This window comes from Chaetodon trifascialis, chromosome 16, assembly GCF_039877785.1.
Source record: "Chaetodon trifascialis isolate fChaTrf1 chromosome 16, fChaTrf1.hap1, whole genome shotgun sequence".
NCBI lineage: Eukaryota > Metazoa > Chordata > Actinopteri > Chaetodontiformes > Chaetodontidae > Chaetodon > Chaetodon trifascialis.
The window spans coordinates 8288392-8307782 of NC_092071.1; the positions used below are offsets into that span (position 1 = coordinate 8288392).

Here is a 19391-nt window from a genome sequence, read left to right on the forward strand (position 1 = left end):
ATATTCCTTAGTCAGCTTTCCATTTGGCCCCCTAAGGCTCTATATCCTGACCTCAAGTCCACATGATGTGATCATTAGTGAGCACGACTGAATGCAAAACAGTCCCTGCAGCCAGAAACCCTCATTCTACCTCACTATCATCATTACTTTGTCCATCATTAATCTCTCTAAAAATAGGTTGTTTTGTTTTCTCCTGCTTCTGCAGCTCCAGACATGTTTTTGCAGTCGGAATAATAACGTTATTAATTCCCTACTAAAATTGTACCAGGAGTCAAATATCTTAATTTCCTTTGAAAGATGATGCGGGAGGTACAGGAAGCCAGGTGGTTAGGAAGCGGATTAACGCAGATGACATAATTCTTAATCCTTCAGTACCATCCCGAAATATATCAATTCACTCACAATGCTGCAATGTTAATCTTGACGTCTTTCAGTCCACATTAAATACAGAAATAAATCATCTTCTATATACAAGGCCACGACTTGAGTCTATTTATAACAAGGAGGCGGTCTTCTTAGTTGTTTGTTTGTTGTTGCTTGGGAGTTGTGACACTGCTGTCGGTAATCTGTCGCATCAGTGCACTTATAAATGGATTTTCGCGTCATGTAGCATCACCCCTCCTCCACTGACATCATCATGAGAGGCAGAGAGAGCGGGTAAAAGGAGAGAGGGTTGTCAGATAAAGGAATGCCAGCGTGGTGGTCAATGGCAGCTAAACCATTAAAGTGTGCGGATCAAGGGGACAGTAAAACAGCTGTTCACTCCTCCCTTATGGGCGTCTAACTGCTCAGAGTTTGCAATCAAAACGTTAATCCTGCCTCATGTATGTGTCTATATGCTACAGATATGCAACTCCAAGTTTATTAATTCTCTTGTGATTGTCTTCTTTTTTTCCCACTAGGCAGTAAATGTGATTCTGAAGTGAAAGATTTACCTCCTACACTGAAACATTTAGGAGCACACGTGTTCCTAAGATGAAAAATGTGTCAGCACATGGCTGTATTGATTGAATAAAAAAAAAAAAAAATCTATTAACAGGTTGATAACTGATCTGTGAAAATTATTAAAAGCGTCCGCTTGAGCTCGTCTCAGGTTCCCTCCAGCTGCGAAACTATTCTGGGGAGACTGTTCTGTTAGCAACATGTGCAATGGTTTTAATTAATTCTTCTTTAAGTTCCTGAATAAATGCCTGAATACAGCTGTGAGCATCACGCACATTATGTTCTTGACAGATTTTAAGAACACATTAAGAACTGCACTAATTACAGTGACGCAAGCTACTTCTTCCAACAGATAAAACACGATATAAGACAGGCAGCATTCTGATGTACGGAAATTGCTTTATAATATAGAAAAACTAAATTAGAGCGTTCTTTAGATGAAACAGGAATGCAAGGCTCTGTGTCTTGTGGGCTCTATGTGACGGTGCAAGAAGTGCAGTAGAATTGGACTCACGCATTTCTATTTTGCCTCGTTTTGTCTCATTTTCCCTCCAATCTCGTCACCAGGCATCACCACTGTGCTGACCATGACCACCCTGAGTACTATTGCCAGGAAATCCCTCCCAAAAGTGTCCTATGTGACCGCCATGGACCTGTTTGTGTCCGTCTGCTTCATCTTCGTCTTTGCCGCGCTTATAGAGTACGGCACACTGCACTACTTTGTCAGCAACAGGAAGCCGAGTGCCAAAAAGGACAAGAAGAAGAAAAACCCGGTGAGCGTCTTTCGAAAACTAACTGAAGTGAACGTTTTCTATGCACATAATTTCCTTAAGTTTCAGTTTTTGACCGTGCTCAGTTTAGCAAGCATCACTTTCATTTATGTGATTTATCTTTATGTAATGTCTTTACAGTGTTTACAGTATCCTTTATCCAGGAGAAAGGTCAAGTTCTCCCCACGCGCTCTCTCTCCCTCCCCCACTGCATTACAGTACCGCGATAAGCTGTGGAAAAAAGCTATACACTGCTTAGTATCCCTAAGGGAGCATCTTCCCAGGGGCCACCACATCAAATTACTCAATGAGCGAGGCGTGCAGCTTGAACCTTTTCCTAATCCACCACACATCTGTTACAGTTGTAATTTAGACCTGTGTCACATGACAGGAGAGTTGTGCCTCGTGAGCCTTAAATCCCTCAAGAGATCATGGCAGCTCGGTTGAAGGGCCGTGAACCCTCAGCGAAATATACTGTATGAGCACTTATGAGGCCGAGTATGTTTACCCTTGAAGCAAAAACTAGCACTTCTTCCTCATCAGCTACAGCTGGTTTATGGTTCTAGAAGTGAAGAGAATGAATGGCAATTAGCTCAAATCTACCACTTAAAGTCTACGTATGAGAACAAGTTTATTTTTTATGCTATGCAATGTGTTTTTTGAGGGGTTGTATGTAGCCAAATGAAATCTATCTTTGCAGTTATGGCTTTTTTTGAGAGGGAATTGAACTTGAAAGATATTAAATCTTAAAGCTCTGAGCATAGTGTGCTTGGGTGAACAGGAGTATCGAACTGGAACTTGGGGGGAAAGTGGGGCGCTCTAGTTTCAACCGCTGTAACTAAGGTTTAGCACATGGTCTCGTGGGCAAATGAATGACTAATAAAGTGGAAGGTGCAATGCCAGTTTGCCATCTCAGAGGGACTTTTCTAGGTTCTGCATGACCTGCCAAGATGCTCGCGTGATGAAGTATGCAAGCGAAGGTCTTTGACCAAACTTCTTTTGATGCTCATGAATTGTTAAAAATGTGGAAATAATCGGAAATATAATTAAAGAACCTGAAAAGTTTATTTCACCATTTGTAAGCTGTTTTGGTTGCGTGGGATTTAAGTCTTCTTAAAATTCAACTCATCAGATTTCCTCCTGTCAGTTTATCAGCTTATTTTTTCATTTATATACACTACCACAATATTTGTGAGATTTCACGCACTGGAACTGATGAGGATGCTTGATGAAGTGTAAGACAAAAGTCTCCAACCTCGTGAAAATGTACTGTCACACTCACAGGGAGTATTTGAATTTCTGAAATGTGTTTACTTAATCTCTGTAGTTTTGCAATATGTATGCACTGCAATATTTTTCCTAAGGTGATGCTGGCATAAGAAGCATGTGAGATACATATATCCCACCATGCATCTCCCCCGTGTCTGTTTGTAACATGTACGTCTCTCTACAGTATATTTCTTCTCTTCCCATTTTGAGTTAGACAGTTTAGTGCTTGTAAATTTCACACGTTATCTCGTGTTTCTGTTTCTTTCTTCCTTTTATTGATGTCTTTTGTTCTCTGTTTACATGTATTCTTTGTTTTTTTGGTACTCTCTTTCAATTCCACATATTCTTTGTTTCCTGTCTGGACAAAAGCTCCTCCGGCTCTTTTCCTCAAAGGTATATTGCCTGTGTCTGACTGCATGTGTCTGATGCATTTTGGCTCTTTGAGCCCCCAGCACCTCACTGCTTTTCTGTCTGTTCTACAGCAGATACGCCTCTCTCTATTCCCTGTTTATCTACCTGCATTCTTACTGTACTCCTCATAAGTTACTAAATAGGTATCACAGATAACATTAAAAAGGGGCACTCTGCAGTGCACAGTGCGGAGGCAGCCAGCCAGACGTACTTACGCAGTTTTTAAAATTCAAATAAGCATCCCACACATCCCGTGTCCAGAGGAATGTAACAGTCCAGGCCCAGTGTGGACTCATTCTGGCTCCCTCTGTCCTGTTTCACTCTTTGTTGTTGTTGTAACCGCAGTGAACTAGCAGCTGCTGCAATAGCTTCCTCTTCTTTCCCTACTCCTGCCAGTAAATCTATACCTGTGTGTTTGTTGGGCTTCTCAACCTGACGCTTCTTACAGAGTCAGCAGAGCCTTAACAGACTGAAATAGACAACCCCTGCACTGTGTTAAGTCTAATTAGAGTTGGAGGTCCATTCAGAAGATTAACACGTGCTAATCTTTAAACACCCAAAAAGCATCCAGGGTGGGTGGGAGCAAGCAAAGGTCTAAATTTAACCCAGCACATAAGTCAAGACAAGATAATCTGCTTTTACCACACAGAGGTCCACAGCATTTATTTTTTACAGTCAGTATTTTTACTAAGAGGGATATTTTTTTCAGGCCAGTTCATTTAGATTTACAGGCTCCTCATCAGTATAAATGTACAGCTGAAAAATCCACCTGCAGTGTTTAAACACGACCATCAAACACTCCACTTTAGCCAGATGACCGTGGGATCCTCCAGCAGTGATCCAGAGTGCTTCCACCTTGAATCTTCTCTGAGAGGTTGTCTACTTTCAGCCAGTTAAAGTTGCCAATGCCACTGTGTTGTATCTTTGTTGTTTTCTTTGGTTTTGTTTTGTTTTTTTTGCTAACACCAACTCAGCACAGCCCAGCTTGACCAGGCCATGCGGCAGGATGCTGTTAATGCTCCTTCTGCTTGAGCTTCCACTGCGCTTCCTCCAGTGCAACCAATCCCCTTTGAGAACTGAGTCATAACCTGTTCCGCTAATCCCCTCCTTAACTCAACATACTGTCCGTCAAATGAGGACAAAATTGCCGAAACTAACCCGTATGTTGCTTTCGTTGTGGTTATGTATGGTTTTCAAAGGGACCGCAGGTTTGTGCACTAGTGCTGGGCAAGATGAGAAGTTGTAGGGAATGAACAGATCAATCAAGTTTAAGTATTTTAAGCTTGTTTGAGGATGCATGCTTACAGCAGATATTGTTATGTCCAAACTAAAACTGCAACGGCCTATTTTATTTGCAGCAAGCATGCCTGTTGTAGATACATAAAAATGGGGCAAAAACATTCATGTGGCAAGAGGAAAAAAAAGTATTTGCTGGTTTGTGATTTTTTTTGCAAATAAACACTGATTAATATTACAATGTACCTCATACTCTCACAACACAGAGCATAAATCAACGCTGTAGAACATTTGGTCCTAGTGCAGTCGTTTCTGGATTATTGTTCCTGTGTTAGGAAGACAACTCATAAAGAACAACCTATAAATGACAGCTACTGGCACTTTTGTGGTGATGTGAAATTGTTAGAAGCTGAACTTTGGAGTGTGCTCGACTCACTGCGTCTTTTTTAAATGATGAGCCTGACACCCTAGTTTATCAGCAAGGTCAAGGAACTTTCCATTTCTGCCAAGGGGGGGCATTTAATCTGCCAAACAGCCAGAATTCCAATTTGTGCAAAGGTGGCATGGTGTTTCAAGATAAAAGCTGATGAACACAGTCTGTTTGAATACTAATTGTCTCCCTTTAGAATGACAGGGCTGCAGACTCACTGATGTCACTGTCCTATTTTAGGAGTCTTCACAAATGAAAGGCATGTGCCCTCCAGTGGTGAGCACATTCTGAAAAGAAGATTTATTTTAACCTGTTTAGTGACAGAAAGAGTGGGCTGGAGAAATATTGAGCCGTGTGTGCTGCACATCTGCCAACACATGCTCCTCCCTAAGCTTAGCTTTATGATGCACAGTAAGCCAGTTACAACAAATCTTAGAAATGTATTTCAGAAAAAAAAAAAAAATGCTTGCAACATCCATGTAGGGCCAAATTGTGACATTTTGGTGAGTCACTGGGAATTCAGCAAATTTTAAAAACTGTGGTTAGAATAAATGATGCATAGCCATCTGCATATAATTCCAAAAATCAGTGAAGCTGATGAGGTCAAACAATAAATGTCGTTGCACTGCTTTTTGAGTTTCTGTCAACAAGGATCAGCAAGTTATCACATTCTGTGTTATATATGTTTTGCACAACATCCCACCTTTTTTTGTAAAAAGAAGAAGTGAAATCAGATTTTACTCAGCGTCACAAATTTATAAGAGTTGGGGGAATCAGAATTAAAAATAGAGGGGCATTGCCCAGCACTAGCTTAACTTAGCTGCTAAACTAAGCAATATGGACTGCTGCATTATGAGTATTATGATTTCCTCAGCTGCTACATATACCCCAGCACAAAGGTGTAATTTGCATCATGGGTTCCACAGGGACCAACCCTTTGTCACGATAAGCCTCACTAATTACAACCACAGGTGGCAGATATATGTCGATATGTATTTTGTGACATTAAAAGGGTCCATTGGAGGGTTAAAGGTGCAAATTACATTTTACTCACTAATGACAGAAAATGGCGGCTCAAATTAGGTCCCCCGTTACTTCAGTGAGGTCTTGATTACGGTGCTCTGAGACTCTGGTGGCTGACTTTGTCATTTTGTCCTGTTAAAAGCAGACACCCACGGTGGACATCCGTCCACGCTCAGCCACTGCCATTCAGATGAACAACGCCACGCACATGCAGGAGCGAGACGAGGAGTACGGTTACGAGTGTCTGGATGGGAAGGACTGCACCAGCTTCTTCTGCTGTTTCGAAGACTGCCGCTCCGGAGCCTGGCGGCACGGCAGGTTGCACATCCGCATCGCCAAGATAGACTCGTATGCACGCATCTTCTTCCCCACTGCATTTGGTCTCTTCAACCTGGTCTACTGGGTCTCCTATCTCTATCTCTAGGCCTGGCTGTGTGTCCAGCCTTGTCATACAGTTCATTGCATCCTACATATGCTCTGTGCCAGCAAGGGACATTTTGAAGGAGGGGACCCACTGAAATACCCATTAATTTGATTTAAAGCACTTGCTTTAATTCCCTAGTTTTAATCTCTTTGAACTTTGCTCATTTCATTTGATAATTCTGACAGACACTGCAAATGTTGTAGCATTACATTTAAATGGAGCGAGGAGGTTCGTAGACGTGTTGTGAAACCGCTGATTGTGTGAGCAATTACAGTAACCTGAGTCTTAGTTTCATTTTTGTTTTCATGGTTTCATTCTGGACGTTTTATTTGGAATTTCCTGTTAATTTCTTCTCAATTGGGTTTTTATGTCAACAGATACATTCCTTCCGCATTTAAAGAGTTGAAATAAATAGCAATTCACATCACCACAAGCATCTATTAGAAAGGCTAAATGACATGAACGGTCTTATTTACTTTCACTTGTTCTTTTCACTTAAGACACAAAATCTGAAGCACTTTAATAATGCTATGTTAGACAGTGACATCCAAATTCATTTTAATGATGCTGATTTATTTTTAAGTTATCTAGCTTAAGTGTGGGCACAGTTATTCGTTGCATTTTCTATGTGTGGTCAGAGAAAGAGGATGCCGTTTATGGAAAATGCTCAACTGTACAGACACTGTATATATTTTACTATTACATAGTGGTTTACATTTATTGCATGCACCTTTCAGGCCAAAAATCCACATGTTTTATGGTCTTCTATTGTTGGCTATGGAAACTAAAAAAAATGAGCACTGTTGATTATCATTCAGGCTTTAATTATACCTTTTTTTCTAGGAAAATTGGAAAAAATAAATGACAAAAAAATGTGCCCAGCTTATCCTTTTAAGTTGAGAATTCGTCTTTACATTGCAGGTGGGAGGATCAGCCCAGAATTTCAGGCCAGACGACTGGTTTCATCTCGTTCCTCGCAGCCATTAGCTTACTGTATAGACAACACTGACCTCTCATCCTCGCTTCCATTTGCCGTTAAAAGCGAGCATTTACATAATGACACACTGCTGGTGTTTTATTGGTTATGCGAGTTTTCCAGAGGAACTGGACTAAAAACAAGTGAGGTTTTCTTCTGCAATTCATCATTTCTTTTTTTCTTTTTCTTTTTTTTTTGCCCTTCACATTAACAGAATAACTGCACCTGTGTTTTGCCTTCAAATAGAGGAATTCAAACCGATCTACACTTTAATGCAAATGTCAGTACAGACAGTTTTAGGGTATTTTGTCCCTGCGGTAGAACCGGGGTCATTCTGTCGTTCTTCTAAGATGAGCAACTTAACAATGAAAAACCAAACCAGCAAAAAAAAAAAAAAAAAAAGATAGATAATAAATGAATTTAAGCGCTTCAGTCAAGTAAAACAGCATCCGCATTTGTGTCCAGAACAGATGTGCAAGCCTTATTATCAAGCATCCCGCATCCCTGCCTCTTTGAGAAGAAACGCATTGAGAATGTAAATCAACGCACGGTGAGCAAATTGAATCACTGTCCGGGCGGAATTTCATTCATTTGTTTATTTTAGATTTTCCATCCATCCATCCCGGGGTCGCCGGGGGGCCGGAGCCTATCTCGGCTGTCGACGGGCGGGGCGGGGTACACCCTGGACCGGTCGCCAGCCGATCGCAGGGCAACATATACAGACATACAACCATTCACACTCACACCTAGGGGCAATTTTACAGTCAATGAGCATGTTTTTGGTCTGTGGGAGGAAGCCAGAGTGCCCGGAGAGAACCCACGCATGCACGGGAAGAACATGCAAACTTCACACAGAAAGGCCTGACCCGGGAATTGAACCGGCGACCTTCTTGCTGTGAGGTACCTGCTGCGCCACCGTGCAGCCCCTATTTTAGATTTTCAATCTATGTTATTCATTCATATTTGCTTTGAATGCGCGGAAGCATCTAAATTGTAAATGTCATGTATGATAATATGACGCACATGAATTACAGCCCGTTACGGATCAATTTTGATAGACGCCAGTATGCAACAAATGGAGACAGTGCTTCAGTATGATTTGTAAACTCACAAGGAATAGGTGTAAATCACATTGTCTATGTACATAAATTATAAAGGGAATAAAACACTTGTCAAGCCCTTGGGATTTTGTAAAAGGGTATATATTTTGTAATTTCAGCATTGTTACAGTATATCATCATACAGTATATTAGACTTATTGTATTATGCTGGAATGACCATGTAGAATACTTGGGGGATAATGGGGTATTTATTTATTTATTTATTCATTGATGGTATTTATTTATTTATTTTATCAAAAGAAATTGTACCTTAAGTCCATATAGCCCCTGAAAAGAACCACAGAATGCTGTCATTTATATCAAAGAGACATTTTTGTTGACGTGTCAATGGAGCTTGAGCTTATTTATCTTGTGTTTTCTATGTTGTGATCGATGTACACTACTTTCACAAAGGCCTGTCAAACTGTTACATCTGTTGAATTAGTGAGTTGCAACATTACCTGTTGTGCAGCTTCTGAGTAGTAGACTTGAATATTTTCGGGGGGGGGGGGGGCAAAAAAAACCACACACACATACACAAAAAAAGAAAAAAAAACAGTTCCCAAGCCACCAGGAGAAGTACAGTTGCTTGTCTAGATGACTATTAATTATTTCCACTTTTTCCACCGCCATGTTTTCATTGGTCTTGATATTTGCCATCATTAATAAAGCACCAGGTATGACACTGACATTATGCATTCACCAGATTCTTTCCCCTTTATATCTAACGGTGGTCCTGTTGTGTTCCGAAGCTGCTGCTTAGTCTCAACCTGTCCTCAGTGTGCACATACTCTATCTCACATCTTTAGGGACGTAAGTGTGTCAGTAGTGACGTAGACTGGTCCTCATCAGTGTTCAGTAGTGTACAGAAAAGAGCGATTCCACCTTAAAAAGTGCCAAACAGACACACATGCAATAGAGAATATCAGACTATAATATCATTTGTGAATCCACATGTGGAAGACTAAACTGATGCTAGAAGTGTGTGTTTTCTGGAAAGAAATGCTGTACGATGCACGTTGGACTCGCCAATGCCAACGCCAACGGTTTTTTGTTTGTTTGTTTGTTTGTTTTATATATAGTACAGAACCAAAAGCACGTAGAACAGACCAATACAAACCAGCCCAGTGAAAAGAAATTATTTTATCAGGATAAACTGGAAGACATTTCTGATTCAGACTGTATCAGACTTTATTTCCAAACCCATCTTGCTGATAACCGAGCATGTCTTGTGTTTGAACACTAGTGCAGAAAACAAACATTATGCTATTTTTTTTTCCATGCTGGTAAAAGCTTGTTTATTTATCTATTTTTTTTGTGCACTCTACTGTAAATGCAGAGATATAACGGCGTATGGGAGATACTGAAGTGTGTTTATACTCAGTAGTGTGCATGTTGAATCTGTTTTCAGTCAAACAGGGATGTTTTGAAGAATTGGGACTAATTCAAGCATTGTGTCATCTGGTCTCAGTCCTTTGCCTGCATTAACACGGACTTTTATTACACTGTACTTATTTTTGACAAAGTGATTTTATTTATTTTGGGACCCACAAATGAGACATATACGTGAACAGCACATGTAGATATTTTCTATTGTTATGTATTTTGTCAAACTGCAGAAAACAAAATAATACGCACTGGAATTACAGAACTCCGTAAAAAGTATCCAAGAACAAAATAAATTTCATATGATCCTCATACATACAGTATGTTAGTTGTTTGCCATTTATGTATATTTGAGTATTGTATAAAAGGGGCACTGATCAATTCTGTTAGGGTCTGCATAATATGCTATACATGTACTGGAAAAAATCCTTTTCTTAAGGGAATTGCACATAGCTGTGGAATTTTACAATAAAATGATTGCATTTATCAGCGTGCATACGTTCATCTTTATCATTTATTACTTGTAGTACTGCTAGTAGTTGTGTAAATATATGTGCCATTATGCACAGAGAAAGTGGAGCTACTTTTAGCTATTTTACTTAAGGAACAGGAGATAATGAATGAAAGAAGAACAGTTCCGCACACATTTGGGGACTATCACCTTTATCTTGTGTTTGTTTTGATTTTGGTGAAATATTGGATAATTTCTGGGCCTAAAACAGTTATTTAAATGAAACAGTGTGAGACTTTAGAGGGGAAATGTCTCTTTGGTGGAGCTGCTAACAACTTTTGCATATCTTAGTTTTTTTGTCAGGGGTCATCACCCGCCAAAAAGAAACTGGTTTATTCTTTAACAATGTATTTTATAAGCTTATCTATGTTTGATTATACAGACTGAATTTGTGCAGTACATCTGTCAAATAAACGTAGTGGAGCAATAAGTACGATATCTCCAAAGAATGGAATTAATCAAATAATGTACAAGTACCTCAAAATTGTTTTTCATTTAATTACAGTGCTTGAGTAAATGTACTCTCCACCACTTTTTCTGACAACTTGTCAGGAGCTCAGATTGCTCAGCGGCAGTCATCTCCTGCACAATTAGACTAACAACAGAAGTTTGTGAGGAAGGACCTGCTGATGGTGAAGCACTGTAAGACTACAAATTTCAGCTGATGGAAAAAAATGTGGCAGACACTCAAAATTTAGGCAATTCCAGAGTTCAAGCCACAGACTGCGGTTGATGATAATAACCTGTCAAGAGCAGAGCACTGCAGTGTGCGAGTGTGATGAAAAGGAGAGGCTGATGCTATTAATAGAAGACGTCACATACTTGGAGCATAGAAACAATGATTTTGGAGCTACATCATGCACAAACATGTAGTAATAAATTGTAAAGTACAGTAATTGTTGACATCCTACCAGCAAGCAACTGCTGATATACTAAAAAAAATCCTCAATTTTTAATCAGTCTACATTAGTTAACATTGCGATGAATTCCTGTCAGGCAGATTTATGTTAGAATAAACACTCAAAGTGGATTAATCCTTAGTTAACAAGTGGCGAGTGATACCTGGGTTTACCCTCCACTCCAGCCAGAGCAGTTCATACTGACACAGATAAATCAGTGAATTTGATCCAGTCAAGCAAAACATAAAATCTGCACAAAGTGGGAGCCCTGGAGTGGACACTACATGGTCACTTTCAAACTTCATATTTTAATTACTCTCAGGCAATGAGTGGTTTAACGAGCTGTAATTCAAGTAGACTGACAAAATACATTTATCCAATTTCAATCTCAAGGGGTCACTTTAATTACATGTTTAAAACTGGCTTGCTGAGACATTTAATAACTTCTTGATTTTAATATGTACGTCTTGTCCAGGAAGGATGGATAGAAATTATGCTTATTTCCTTTTGGAAGCAAAACACATTTAAAAGTCTTGTCCTGCTGTGCGTCAGTTGGTCAAATTTATGCTTTAGCACCTGTCACTCATCTGGATGAGCTCTCAACAGTGAAACTGCGTCTTTTTTGAGTACGAGACAGTACACCACAAGTTTTGAAGAAGCAGAGGGTGGTTGTTATATGTGTTTGAACACAAATGAGTATTTCGCCTACAGTCTAATAATGAGACTCACATTTGTACTTTCATTGTCTACTTCTGGAGCTTGATTGTAAACCGTGTGTCACTGAGTTATCACAAATAAACAAGGGTCATTTTAGTACAAGCTGCCTTCAGGGACATAGCTAAGGACATTAGTTTAGGCATGACATAACTCTACCAAAGGGCATATTTTCATGTAACAGGACAGTTTTCATAAGGAATAGCACAGCCTGTTCCAGTCTTGCCCAGTGACTCTCTTCCTTCCAGGAAAGTGCACTCGAAACAGAGCAGCAGTTGGCTGATGGACCCCTGTGCTGGCACCTCTCCCTCCACTGGGCAGGGTGGCAGCTGCAAAGGACAGCCAGCGAATCCCTCTGATTATTACACAACCGTCTGCAATGTACCACAGCACCGTGCCGTCAGAGCCGGCCCTTTCATCAGCTGAGGTACAAGCTCTTCAGCGAGTGCAGAGCTGGGAGTGCGGGGAGCCCTGCATGAATAATGCAGTCTGCACATGGCTCACTTTTTAGGACTTCACCCGCTTGCTTTCATCACTGTGTGCAATGAGATACCCAGAATATGAATATACCGACTCCTCGTCATGAATATACTGCCTCCAAGTCGTATATATTCAGCACTCAGTCCACAGATGGTGGACAGCTATCAGTAAACTCAATATGGTGATTCGTTTTTTAATTGTTATTTTATCTAAAATGAAGGCAACATACTGCAGCCTGCTTAATATTCTTTGCACTTATCATGAAAAGACCAGAAGAAACAAAGAATTGATCCTGCTAACAAGTATTGTCTGTGTATCCAAAGCCTGCTATAGCTTAATCTTCTGATCAAATGACCAGAAACTAATAAAACCACATTAACTGGCCACACAGTTTCATTGGGAAACATGCATTTCAGTGAACATGACCACTGCAGTTTATTCTGAGGCAACTCCACATATACCATCCTGCTGCCAAGAATGCTCACTTGCACAAAAATGGTAGTAATTAATGCTAAAGTTAGCCCAAAACAAACAGTGTGCAAGTCAGCAACGCCAGAAATGAGAGCAGTGCATGGTTGCAGTGGAGCAGTCGAGGGTGCAAATCAAAAGGAAGTGATGCGGGGTGGATGTCAGTCATTGGAAGAGAGAGAAAGAGTGAACACATGGGACAGCTGCATCAGCTGACGATCCTCCCATGTCAGCCAATTGCCTGTCAAGGTTAGATAGATAGATTCCTTATTGTCTGCTTCCAAGGAAATTTATTGCCATAGTCTGGACAGAGCCTCACGTAAATACACATATTATACCTCACAACATAACTACATGAAAGACATGAAATAGATCCACATTTATACACACATACCCATAAACGCAGCGTCCACACATGGCAGTTATGGTGTGTTTTGTTGAGTGATGATAGGGCAGAGGGGACAAAATTCCTGCCAGAGTGTGGCTGTTTCCAGGCCAGGGGCCTGGATCTAGACCCGGATGAAGGCAGTGTGAAGAATGGGCTGAGGGGTTTGCCTGGGGTCAAGTGCTATGATGTGTGCTCTGCATGTAAGGGCTTTGCTGTTGAAGTCCGAATTATCCTTTTGCAGAGCAGCAAGAGATACACTCAAAGAAAATGCTTTCAGTCTTTGCTGGTAGCATATGTGGATGTCAGGTTGGCCAGGACAGCCTCCTAAACAGCAGAAGGGGTGTCAAAGGACATAAATAACAAGTAAGGGTGACCTGTTACCCTGCAGTGGATATACAGGAGGCTCTGTGAGGAGATGATAGAGGCATTTCAGTTATATGACAAAACACAGACTGACGCAAGAGGCATACAGCGAACTGTAAGGGGAGTTAAAGGGAATTAAAGGGACAAATATAGTTCAGTGGACCAACTGTCAGCATTAATATGGTGTAGCTTTGCATTTTGCATTTGCAATTGAAAAATGTGCAGCTTTTTTAATACTTCAAAGTGAACCTCGTGACTCATTGCCATCGATTCATCCACACCCGTCAAATGAACAACAGCCACTCAGAAATTTGATGTCTGCCATGCTTATGATAGCGACCTCTTCTCACAACGTTTAAAAAGTCAGGACGCTAAAGATACCACCCCGCTACATCAATATACCACAGACTTCATTAGAGATGACATTTAATGACTTGCTCAATCAATGATGCACGTTGTAAAATGTCAGCCATAAAATAATTTGACCTTTCGCATTAATTTAGACTGTGCCCCCTGCGTTAGCACCGAGGGCTGATGGGACTGACCACCAGTGTCCATGTGTGTGATTTTAAAGCTGCATGCAGATCTCTCTCTGATGTCTCCGCCTCTGTCTGGGACATGTATTTAGCTGTGTGTGCGTGTTTCGGCCTGGTTTTCCGCACCCCTCATTAACAGCTCAAATGTAATCTGCTTTGGCTCAGTAACAGTGTGAGCAGGGTAACGGAGGGTTGGTTGCATAACTTCTTCCTTTAGCCAAGACACTCCGTATAAACAGGGATTAATTACCAGGACTTACTGTCAAGATACTCCAATCCACAATCATCAGAGGCAGATGATGAATAGGATCCTGAATGCATGAGGACGACTGAGTATGCATTTGCACACACACACGTATCAATTCTTGTCATTTCTCACACCAGTGAAAGCAATAAATTGTTAATTGTATTTGTTTATTTCTGAAGTCCCATGTGTAAAAGTCGCTCACTGAACAAATGAAACTTAACCAACCATTGTCCCTCCGTAAAGCCTCACATCTCAGTGTTAAATATCTCCAACTTCAAAAGGCCAAAAAGGACAAATTGGGAGATTGAGGGTGAGTCAAAGACAACTAAGAACTTTCACTTTGGTAATTAGCAGAGACTTTAATGCCTGTAGAGACCTCTGACATTCATGCTTTTTTTAAATTCCCACCCAGCTTTACTCTTTACAGCTGCAACTGCCTGCGGTCCGCACATATTCAGATGGGATATTTTACAGTGATTAAATCCAAAAGACAGTTATTTTTTTCCTTATTTTTGAAAGTCATCCTGAATCATGTCTCCTACAAATATAGTTGCAATATATGCAACTATTTTGGTCAATAAACATGTGGTTTAGGTTAATGTTAAAGCCTCAATCCATAACTTTCTGCCCACTTGAACAATAGCGAGATGTAATTAACCAACCGGGAGTTTACTGCTGAAGTTAGGCTGCATTGACAGTGTCAATGCAGCCTAATATTTATCATTAATATGCCTAGCATGAGGCATATTAATGATAAATATTAAATATTTGAGTGTCTGCAGATGCTAAACTGTTTGGTTATGGCCCAATAAAGACTGCAAGTCTCTGAAGCTCATGTTTAAAGTCCAAGCACCATTTCAAAGCAATTTGGACATATTGTAACTCTGATGCATCTTTCTGTATCTTGCACTCTCATTCATGCGATTCACTGTCATCTGTAATTTGAACCTCCCTTTGTTCCACACTTACCTTTTTTTCAAGCGTTTCAAGCTACTACTCCAACCAGCCTCATGTTCTGCTGAACCACATGCGCTGAACATAAATCACTAATGCAGAATAGTTAAATAGGAGACAGGATTATGTGATCATACATGTGGAAATGACGTGAGAAAAACCCTGAGGTGATCTTACCAGTTCCTGAACTACTGCATGCCAAATTTGATAAAGTGGGAGGTGGGAGGAGCTGCTGCGAGCAAGGGGCAACTACAATGACAGACTGTGATAGGCTGAGAAAGTTGCACTGGAGCAATAATGCCCCAAAACATAGTGTGAATGCCATCTAGGTGTTCCAAGTTCAGAGAATCCCTGTTGTGTTTTCAGGTTTGAAAATCCCTTCATTTTTAGCTGTTAATTGAGCCTCTGGTAACACAGAGTAAAGAAAAACACACCATACTGGCAGCGCTTGTACCTTTAAATGCCACTGAAATTATCTGAAGTGTACAGAGTGCCGATGTTTTGTCAAAAGTGCATTACGAATGTTACGCATACCATTGGACCTCTTTTTCACCATTTGTTGAGCACAACAGTACAGAACATACCCTCGTTTTCAATGCAAGAGCAAACATCTCACACAGCATGACGACCTTGCAATGTCTTTTTGTAGATAAGGTACATTGACCAGGAAGTGAAAGCACCATAAAGCACAGGCTTTATTGGGAACTTAAGTTCAATGACCCCTGACGCTTTGAGCTGCACATGATAGGTTTCCCATGGTCCTTCAGGAAAATTACTCATTGCTTTTATTCTGACCTGCCTGAAGCTTTGGAAATGTGTTTAAGGTTCAAGTTTGATTCACAGATTAATGTTGGTTTAGATGTTTTTAATAATAAGAATACTACAAAACATAAGTCCGAGGATAAAATGTACCCCTACTTAATGCTATTGTTTCTTTTTATACTGATGTTGGTGTCTATTTCATGCGGGGAAAAAAAATCTTATTACATGTTACTACACTGGACTTCACACAAATTTTTGCACATCAATTAAATGTTAATTTAAACACAGAAATACAAAATATATCTGGTGCCTCTTCTACTATTAAAATATGATAAAAGCACATGTAGAAAGACAAGACGTGTTCTGTTTGGTCCAGAAATGACATCAGGAAGTGTCTAATGTTGAAGCAGAACATTTACACTTTAGGCGCTGGTGAAAAACACCCAACAGCTGAAACACAAGGTCATGTGCAGCTGGTCACCTACAGCCAGGAGGATAAGTCTCAGGCGATACACCAGTAGCAGTTAGCCAAATGCAACCAGCTCTCTGTTAGCAAATATGACAGGTTCAGCAGAATTTACATCTGCTTACAGCAAACCTGTTCGACTCTTTTACAGAGACGCGGCTGAGGGGCTGGGATAAAAACAAGAGGACAAATCAGGAGAATGCATGTGACGCTGTTACAATTACACACACAATTACATACACAAATCTTATGGTGCAAAATCTTGCTATGCTGTGCTACTTGGTGCATGAATCATCTACTGTACAGCCAGACTTCATTAATACCTTACTGGTTTATTCACTTTACATTCTTTAGTTATTAATATTATTATTCAGTCATATATCTGAGCACTACTGAGTGTGCACACACACACACACACAAATATCCATCCATTGTCTATACCCCACTATCCCTCTTGGGGTTGCGGGGGAGCTGGAGCCTATCCCAGCTGTCATTGGGCAAAAGGCGGGGTACACCCTGAACCGGTCGCCAGCCGATCGCAGGGCAACATATAGACAAACAGCCATTCACGCTCACACTCACACCCAAGGACAATTTAGAGTCACCAATTAACCTAATGAGCATGTTTTTGGTCTGTGGGAGGAAGCCGGAGTACCCGGAGAGAACGAGAAGAACATGCAAACTTCACACAGAAAGGCCCCGCCCGACCCAGGGATTGAACCTGTGACCTTCTTGCTGTGAGGCACACGCACTACCTGCTGCACCACCGTGCCACCCCCACGCGAGTATCAATTTTTGTCATTTCTCACTTCTTGTGTTTGTGTACTGGGGAGCCAGAGTAGTGGAAAACTTTGGATGGGTTGTCGGGCTGAGCTTGACACCCTGCAGGCTGCAACAGAGGTGAGAACAAGGACTGTACTGCATCCTGAGCAGAAATGTACCCATCTCCCACACCCACTAATGTTATCACCTTCATTGTTCTGCTCATCCTGCCAAGGTGCAACTTTCAGCATCACACTTTCGCCAGCAGCAATAAGACTGTACCACAGCACTTCCCAAACAGCCATGGAAAATATAGAAACTGCTTTCTTTCTTCAGCACACGTGGCACAGTTTTGTTCTGTGTATAGAGTACTGGTGCAAAATGTAAACTTTTAAGGAAGTGAGATCAAAAAACCTTCCCCATAGCATCCATCTACCTCTCTATGTATAATCTCTCTATCCATTCCATTTTGTATTCTACTTTCCTCGGCTGTATCCTGTTGCTATTTGCTGATGCAGCTGAGCTGGTTTCCCCTCAGGGACCATTAAAGATTCATCATATCTGAAGTATGAGGTGGGGTTGAAGTTGTTAAGTTGTTACTTGGGCTGAAGTCTTCACCATTTCACATACAGCATAAAATAAGGTTGTTTAAGGTCTCAGCTCTGTCAAGGAAGCCTCGGGTCTAGCTCTCGACACAGGAAAGCACTGGGGAGCGGGAGGCAGGGAAACATGCATATTATTTCAGATTATACTGTAGCACATATGGTTGACTGGCTTTGACCAACTTCAAATGGGATTTCACGGTATTCATACGTGTTTATTTATATCACAGCAATAGGAGCTTGGTGGCAGGTGCAGTAACAATTTCATGTTAAAGGCTGACCAGTTTAAGGAAGATATGCAAATATGGTTTTTCTGACCAGTTGCTGTTTAAAGTGTGATTAATGTCTTAGTTAACTCCAGCATTGGTCGTATTTCTACATGAAAATAATCAGAAAAAATGATGCAGTTGCTGATCGTTATTTTATCCGATTTTTTAACGCAAACTTCTTCAATGTAGAAGCGCTGTTCTAGGAAAATAACATTACCATTCAAATTCAAATTTAGTAAGATATTACTTTAAATGTCTACTTATTCAGGTATGATCATGATGTTTAAAAGTACTGATAGCAACTACTGGACATGCTGTTGGTCTCGTTAGCTTAGCAGACTGACAGAACGAGTGGCTTCACAGAACCAAACAGCAGTCCGGAGCTTTTAAGGCTTAAAACAATATGACGTGCTTAATTCACCATCCGCCAGCTGTCAGTCATTTAACTTTACATTTACTACCAAGCCAGCTGGTGGCTGACTGTCTGAAAACAGCATGATGTGATCAGACCATATTCTACACAAACAATCAACAGTGGTCATTGTGAATGGTCCACTGTGTATGTTTTCAAATGGATGAGTGGATGAGTCTCAATATTAAAGACACCGGCAAGATTTCCATTTTTTGCAGCCGCAGCTGGTTATTACCCAAGTTAAATGTGGCTCTTGTGATTTGATAATTGTACTCTTCTAATTGCGAGTTCCATTTTGAAAGTATTAGCATTTGAGCTAGCATTTAATATAACATAACAGGGTTCTGGGTTGAAGGGCATTCCCCTTTTGGTGTCACTGACAGTACAAGACTAAAGTAATGTGATATCAGCAAGTTGACTTGTACTTCATAAAGAGTAAAGTCAATGTTTTGTCAAAGCTTCATGTCAGAAGTAATTAGAACAACTGACAATGCTGAGAGTCATCAGAAAAGACCAAAAAAATAGACATTAAAGAAGTTATAATGTGGTGATATGACTGCATTGCTGTCAGGACTCATTGATGCCTTTACT

At 40.6% G+C, this 19391-nt stretch overlaps 1 protein-coding gene across 4 annotated transcripts in view; it reads left to right on the forward strand.

Annotated features, from left to right (window-relative positions):
• Positions 1–7839, forward strand: part of gabrg2 (gamma-aminobutyric acid type A receptor subunit gamma2) — a 51792-nt gene extending 43953 nt beyond the window's left edge. Inside the window, exons 8-10 of one of the 4 annotated variants that reach the window (XM_070982540.1) lie at positions 1510–1715; positions 3351–3374; positions 6224–7839. In XM_070982540.1, the coding sequence (XP_070838641.1) occupies positions 1510–1715; positions 3351–3374; positions 6224–6505 (512 nt within the window). In that variant the 3' untranslated portion in view covers positions 6506–7839. The remainder of the gene's footprint in view (positions 1–1509; positions 1716–3350; positions 3375–6223) is intronic. The other 3 variants (XM_070982537.1, XM_070982538.1, XM_070982539.1) reach the window with 3 other exon arrangements.
• The last annotated feature ends 11552 nt before the right edge of the window (positions 7840–19391 follow it).